The sequence below is a fragment of the Alosa alosa genome, chromosome 20, assembly GCF_017589495.1.
Source record: "Alosa alosa isolate M-15738 ecotype Scorff River chromosome 20, AALO_Geno_1.1, whole genome shotgun sequence".
NCBI classification, from domain to species: Eukaryota; Metazoa; Chordata; class Actinopteri; order Clupeiformes; family Clupeidae; genus Alosa; species Alosa alosa.
The window spans coordinates 29,361,012-29,369,044 of NC_063208.1; the positions used below are offsets into that span (position 1 = coordinate 29,361,012).

Below are 8,033 nucleotides of genomic sequence, written 5' to 3' on the forward strand. Positions count from 1 at the left end.
TTGGTATTGTTGCCAATGAAAAGTCATTGTCCTACACCATGAGTCTCCAACACGTTGCCCTCATTGCTCTCAAGGTAGTCTCATGCCGCCCCTCTGAGCTAGAGGCTGAAGCAGTAACCTACATTTAAACACAATTGTTGCTGCCAGGCATCAGCCTATGAATTTTATAAAAAAGTAAATCATGCATAATTTAAAAAATAACTACATTTAGGCTATCTTAGACATCTTTGGCTATACGGAATAAGGTTTCCCTTGCAGCACAGCACACGAATGAATGAAAGCGCGGATACCTTATCTCGCAATAAGTAGATGGCAATCGAAATTCCCGACACTGAAACTTAAACTTAATAGTAAGCCATTAAATACCCCACAGATTTCAGTGGTCATCAGTCCCGATATTTAGCAATATAATCAACAGTCCAAACATAAATTAAATCTCAAATTAAACATCTGCTTTTGATAGCCTACCCATGCCGCCCCAAACGAAAAGTAGGCCTATGTCTCACAATAAAAGAAATAAAGGACTATTATAGCTGACTCGAATACAAGCCATGGCCAAATAAAGGTGCTGTGCTTTGCGCACCCTAAATTTGAGGATTTACGAGTCTCCTAAACATTCCTCACCTGTTATCTAGACATGCATGAAAACATTTGAAAACAAAACGCACTGCCATGTAATATTTGATCGCTGTTTTGCTACTAATTATCTTTCACGTAATGAATATGCACAGAAGTAGGCCTAATTTAAACCCGCATCTTTTTCTCTCTCGAGCATTTAATCTGCTGCCAGCTTGTGTCTCCACATCGTCCAAAATGCTTGATTGCATTGCATTCTCCACATATTTAGCTACATTTTCATGTACCACATCAGCATTTTTGTTCTGTGAATCTTATGTGAATTGCTTTACAAATACCGTCGGGCCTATTGGCCTATTGCCATGGCTTGCCTCAGCTTAGGGTCACGTCCTTTTAAAACCGTCTTTTTCTCTGTCGTGAGCATTTAATCTGCTGCCAGCTTGTGACTCCACATCGCCCAAAATGCTTGATTGCATTGTATTCTCCACATTTTTAGCTACATTTTCATGTATCATATCAGCATTTTTGTTCAGTGAATCTTTTGTAAATTGCTTTACAATTAGGCCTACCGTCGGGCCTATCGTTTCGGTCATGTCTAAAACTGCATCTTTTTCTCTCTCATGAGCATTTAATCTGCTGCCAGCTTGTGACTCCACATCGCCCAAAATGCTTGATTGCATTGTATTCTCCACATTTTTAGCTACATTTTCATGTATCATATCAGCATTTTTGTTCAGTGAATCTTTTGTAAATTGCTTTTACAATTAGGCCTACCACCGTCGGGCCTATCGTTTCGGTCATGTCTAAAACTGCATCTTTTTTTTCTCTCATGAGCATTTAATCTGCTGCCAGCTTGTGACTCCACATCGCCCAAAATGCTTGATTGCATTGTATTCTCCACATTTTAGATACATTTTGGTGCACCTCATGGCATTTTCTTTCAGTGAATCTTTTGCTTTGCAATTACCTTCCTGCCCTCCTCTTGGCTGCCTTCACTCCTTCATCTTCATTAATCTTTTTGGCCTCAATAATCCAGTTACATAGTCTCTGTTTTTGATTTTTGATTTTGTGAAATACATTTCTAAATAAATGCGACTTATAGTCAGGTGCGACTTATATATTGTTTTTTTCCTGTTCATGACGCATTTTTTCACTGATGCGACTTATACTCAGGAGCGACTTATAGTCCGGAAAATACGGTACATTACATTAGATTTGGCTGACGCATTTCATTAGCATCCCAACATTCCACATTCCGCAACAGGAAGGGCTTGGGTGGCTCTCATCAGTTCCCTCCTTCTGCCTCATTACCATCATCCATGAAGACTGGCCAGTCAGGTTCTGTGTTGCTACGGTCCGAGCCCTCCGACTGGCTGCTGGGATTTGTGGAACCTGGGTCCTGTTGTGTGGTGGTGACACAGGTACAGCCTTCACATAAGCCAGAGCGTTTCAGACTGTGAGAGACGCCATCCGTGAAGACACGCCGGCAGCCCTTACACACTACAGGCCAGTTTGTGCGATGCACCTGCCACCCAAACACATAGGATCATGTTCAGTACACAGAAACAAGGCTACAGGGCCTCCATATACCCTATCCTTTGAACCTGAGCCATTAAGGGCATTTGAGTTAAGCATATTTACAGTACACTGCCAGTCTAACATGTTCTCAACCATGGAGGCATGATATAGACCTGGAGAGAGGGAGGAAGTACTGACCCCATTCATTTCAATGCCCGATTCTGCACAGTCTGACAGTAGCACTTTTAGCTCCAGCTCATTGAATCAGATTAGATCGTTAGCATCTCTGCTATAAGATAACGGTCTAATCTGATTCAATGAGCTGGAGCTAAAAGTGTTACTGTCAGACTCAGAGAACGGCTGGATGAACTGGGGAAAGGTAAAACTCAATTGTTTAACTCAAGGGGAGGTGGAAAATGAGAGTATTTCCCCAAATGGTGGAATATCCCTTTAAATGGCTGTCACCATCAAGCCACACTTTTACAAACAAGCCAATTAGGTGACACATTAAAGAGGGCCACAGATTATGTCATCTATGCATCTATGGTTAATGCTCCCAGCTTTAAAAGACTAGCTAGGAGCATCCTCTCCAGAGAGAGAAAGTGGAATAGAACATTATGTCCAATATTCCAATATGTGGTTTAATGTTCTGCATTTCTCATTAGTGGGTCACTTTGATACTAAAAGTATGATTCTATGTAATGACTGTAGGATATCTGTACTGTCCCTGTGTATATCTCTGTGTGACTGTATTTAGAGATAAGCGGGAATATTATGACTTCACAGTGTTTCACTATTCTGCATGGCTGCGTCAGTAGCTATCTGCTCCGGATTGCCAGGTTGCCACTAATCAGGGTCTGATTCTGTGTAGTCCACGTGAGATGGGATGACCAACGCCATATCCCATCAGCCTGGAAGGATACTTAAACCCTAACGATTTCCTTGTCTAGTTAGAGCAGCTGATGGATCTTTAGGTGAAGTCATGCTGTCTCTCCCTTGATGCGCATCATTGTAAATAAACTCTGTTCCTGATTTTTCATACTATTGGTCTGACTGGGTCTCTATTAAATCTATGGTATCAAATTACCATCAATAGACAACATACTTTCGTGTCTACGAACAATGTTGGTGGCTTGTTTGTGAAAAAGTGGCCAGAAGTGAGCACAACATGAAATGCCATTTTTAAAGATTGTGGTGGATGATCTGGATTCTAACTGGTGGAAGGTAACCGTCCAAATCTCAACCCCCTGGCCTCAACAATCTAATCTACAAAAACAATTATTTCCTCCATTTATTCTACAACCCCACCTTGGAATAAACTTCTAAGTGAAGCTTGATAGTTATCTAAAATGATTACATTCAGCTATTTTTAATGGTGAAAAATACAACTTTATGTGCAACAAATGGGATAAATGTGGTGGGTCATTTTAATCCATAAAAAAAGAAAACACTTACACTGAGGGCATGACTGCGAAGATGTTCCTGGCGTGTGAAACGCTTGCCACATGTATGGCAAGGGTACGGGCGTTCTCCTGTGTGGCACCGTATGTGTCGCTTCAGGATGCCCCTCTGCTTGGAAGTGTAGGGGCAGTACGGGCATTTATGGAGCTTCACTGACACCACCAGACCATCCCCTAAAGCACAAACCAAGAGATACAATACATATACAGCAAAAGATACAACCATGGTAGCTTTTTGGGGGAAAAGGTTAACACACAAAAATAAGGTTTAAAAAAACAAGGCTGCATGTTTGTCAGCTTGGTTTTCCTGTTTCTGTTCAACAGTGTGCAGTAATTTGCCATTTTTTAAAGAAGGCTAAGTTTTGTGCTGGTAACACGATTTGGTATCACATCTTCACCTTTGGGATCATAAAATTCATTTTAAAGTCTTTAATAAATAATGAATTGCACTGTGTAAAAGCAGGCACTGCTGGCCACAGTTCCCCATGATCAGACTGCTGGAGGACACAAAGAATGAAGCATCCTCTCACCTGCATCCTCCCCAAACCAGTCACTGTGGATCTCCATACTGGCTGAGCTTCCAAGGCCCATGCCTTCATCCCCACGCCCAGCCACTGCACCCCCTCCTATGCCCGGACTATAGTACTGCATCATCTTGGCCTGATAACTGTCGTACTCCTGGGCAGTTGCTTCAGCACTAGCGGACAGGCTTGCTGCTAGTGTGCGGCTGTCGAAATGAGTGGACCTGGAAAAGTGGCCTGCTTCTTTAGATTGTGGGGACTCCTCGTTCTCCTCATCTGGGTCGAACTCTATCTTGGGATGCACAAATCCAAACAGCAAGTTCCCTGAAGAGCAGCCCGCTGGGTTCTCTGGGTCTCTCTTAACAGGGGGATCTACAGAGATAGCAGTACTGGCCTGCCCCCGTGAGCTCTCGCTCTCCTCGGAATGTCTGCTACTTAAGGCAGCAGATATGGTAGTGTTGGGGGGAGTGTTGTGAGAACACTGAGTGATGGGTTGTGTTCCTGTCCTTCCGTCTTGAGAGGTGGGAGACACAGTTATGCTGGGCCCCTCAGCTGGTGTCCTGCTGTCTGCCGGCCCCTGGGCCTCCTTCTCCCTTTCTCCCCTTGTTTGCGTCTCCTGCTCCTTCCCTCGAGAGCAGATCTCCAGTGAATCGTGAATGTAACTCTTGCAGAAGTTCACCACATCAGTCATCTGAAGATAGCTGGCAGCTGACATCACCTCAATAACATTGTCACTGCACAAATCCAGTCGGCCAGAGTACAGAAAGTCCAAGATGAGCGAGAAGGCTGTTGCAGTGACAATATCCAATGAGGCTGTGCTGTGTCGTTGGCCACTGTCCTGCAGATAGTGGACCAGTAAGGCACGGAAATAGCCGCTCCCTGCAAACAGTATGTTCCTGTGTGCCTTGAAGACTTGACCCTCCACAATGATGCTGCAGTCACAGAAGAAATCCCGCTTGCGCTGTTCATTTAGTTCACAGAGCAGCTTAGACATGTAGCTTGGAATCTCCATGGCTTTCCCCACAAACAGTCGAGACATGAAAAAGATCAACAACAACATAATTAGATCATCCCAAATCACTCAGTCAGTAGGCAATCAATTAGCACATGACATTCCTGCTAATAGCACTAAACCACACATTAATGAGAATGCATGCTTGCCAGAGTTAGATTAACCACCTTGTCTTTAAATGGACAATGCTTGGTATATGGATAGGCGAATGTATTTCCTTTCTTCACATTTTCTTAACAATTTAAACACATAATTCCCTGCTGATGAAAATACACACTATAATACCACAACGACATAAAATGAAAATGTATCCATACACTGCTTGACATATAAGAGTCCCTTTAGCAGCCTAGTGAACTTACGTTAGCAACATGTTTAAGAGTCAGAAAATCACACTTTAAATGAAGAAAAATTATAATCCAAAATAATGTAATATTATACATATGCTAAGCTGTAGGGGTTACCCACCCAAAATATGTGAAATCGTTGGTCGTCGTTAATTCCTTATATCGTTTTTAACATGACTTTTCCATTGTTATCTTATTTCAAGCATTGAACAGGAAACACTTCCGGTATATGGACTACACTACTTCTTTTGCCTTCAGCATTAGCAGATTAAACACCAGTCGGTGCAATACCGCCACCTACAGTATAAAATAACACAGTTCAACTGAATGCTAGAATATATTCTGAAAGAGAGGACAGCAAGGCAGTGATAACAACAGTTTCAGAAAGTTCTCTAAAAATGTATTTCTAGCCTTTTACATTTCACAGTTGATTAATAGAGAAGCCTCTTGCTGCGACCTGTAGTCTATGCTAGGGAGGCATGTTGGAGAGGGGAATTAATAGCCTGCATGGATCATGGACTACACTACAAAAAAAAAATTCCAGTCATTCAAAACTCGCCCCACTTCAAGCACTGGTCTCAAATAGACCTATGAATTGTGACTCCAGTGACTTGTGTTCTTTTAGGGCATCCAGTGGTCATCACTTAGAGCTAAACAGGTAAATTGCATGTCACACAATGCGAGCCCATTGAACCATGCAACCTAGGCTGTATGATGGCACCAGGTTCCCTTTTTTGGGCCTATAGGCTAAGTAAATGTCGATAAATTTGCTTTTATATCCTGTACTTTTAAAGGGAAACTCCATGCATGTGAAATAGCATCACCACCCAAGTTGCCTCTTTTTTACAGAGAGAACCATCTCAAGATTGAGATTACCGGTAGATTAGATTAGATTACATTAAATTAAACTTTATTGTCATTGTGCAGAGTACAAGTACAAAGACGATGAAATGCAGTTTGCCTCTAACCAGAAGTGCAAAAAAAGCAGCAAAGTGCAATGTGATATACAAAGTATAGGCAGTTGGTGCATAGACAATAAATATAGTGCAGTGTAGACAGTAGTATACAGTTGATTTACAGAAGGTGGTTTAGAGTATAAATTAAATATAAATATGTGCAGTGTATTAGCAGTTACCTTAAGAGCAGAATAAATATGGCATAATATGAACAATGTATGAACAACATGTACAGATATGTGCAATGTAGTAGCAGTGACATTATAATAGTAGTAAGAATATAGATAGCGGTATTAATAACAGAATATAAAATAAGAAAACGGAATAAATGTGGATATTCAGTATGAAAAATAAAGACAGATACGTGCAGAGTGTACAGCTTTCCGCCAAAGTCAACTCCCTGGTCAGATTTAGATAAGAGACGAAACCATGGACGAAATAATGGATGAAGACGCAGCAGATCCATCCTGGGAATGTGCCAACCTGTGGCCCCACCTCGCCAGACTATTCCAATTTAATGATAGTTTTCGCTTCAAGTGTTTCAATTACAAAATAGTATTTTGTATTTGAAATACGTATTTTAAATATATATATTAGAAATACTGCCCATTCCTGGCAACATGGTAAAAAGATGAAAATGACTTGATTTTACTTTCAATTCCTTTTACATTCTCCAAGGTATTAACATTTTTCATAACTCCATGTAGGACGTTTCTGTACATAAATGTAAGCACTGTGGCAGTAGTAATGCAATATTTAGAAAAAAAATGTAGGCTACTCTTGTACTCTTGATACTCAAGTACTTTTTTAAAACAAGTACTTCAGTACTTTTACTTAAGTAGACATCTGACTGTTGTACTTTTACTTGTACTTGAGTAAAATTTAGCAAAGGGTATCTGTACTTTTACTCAAGTAATGAAGCTGTGTACTTTGTCCGCCTCTGGTCGTGGACACCTCAACAGGCACAGGCAGGGAGGCATCAGGCAGGGGCGGGGGCTTAGTTGGTTGGTTGTCACCAGGGTGCAGAGCTACTGCAGAGTTCAGTAGGGTGACAGCCGCAGGGAAGAAGCTTCCTCTGAACCTGCTGGTTCGGATGTGGAGGGACATGTAGCACCTCCCGGAGGGGAGTGGGGTGAACAGTCTGTGGTTGGGGTGAGCATCGCTGGCCCTGGATGGCCTCAATGGAGGGTAGTGAGTGCTTTTCGGTCGTAGGCAGAGCAGTTGCCATACCAAACTGTGACACAGTTGGTGAAGATGCTCTCGATGGTGTAGCGGTAGAAGTTCACCAGGATCTGAGGACACAGGTGGACTTTCTTTAGTCTCCTCAGAAAGAAGAGACGCTGGTGAGCCTTCTTGGTCAGGGTAGAGGTGTTGATGGTCCAAGAGAGGTCCTCAGAGATGTGGACACCCAGAAATTTGAAGCTGGTGACACGCTCCACTTCAGTCCCATTGATGACACTGGGGGTGTGTGTGCTAGCTTTAGACTTCCTGAAGTCCACAATGAGCTCTTTGGTCTTCTTGGTGTTGAGAGTGGGTTTTCATGACTTAAAGGGTGTCTACATGGTCAAGGGAGAGGGGGTATTATCCAGCTGGTGAGGACCGGACAGGACAGGGAGTAGGAGGCCGCTGTGTCTTATGAGTTA

At 42.4% G+C, this 8,033-nt stretch overlaps 1 protein-coding gene across 1 annotated transcript; it reads right to left on the reverse strand.

Moving 5' to 3' along the window:
* Positions 1 to 1,727: 1,727 nt before the first annotated feature.
* On the reverse strand, positions 1,728 to 5,652 carry zbtb8b (zinc finger and BTB domain containing 8B). Its single transcript, XM_048229844.1, has 4 exons — positions 5,556 to 5,652; positions 4,085 to 5,089; positions 3,550 to 3,728; positions 1,728 to 2,101 (listed from the first exon to the last, which is right to left on the reverse strand). The coding sequence occupies exons 2-4, from the start codon at positions 5,085 to 5,087 to the stop codon at positions 1,862 to 1,864; spliced, it is 1,422 nt and encodes a 473-aa protein (XP_048085801.1). The 5' UTR covers positions 5,088 to 5,089; positions 5,556 to 5,652; the 3' UTR covers positions 1,728 to 1,861.
* Positions 5,653 to 8,033: the final 2,381 nt, after the last annotated feature.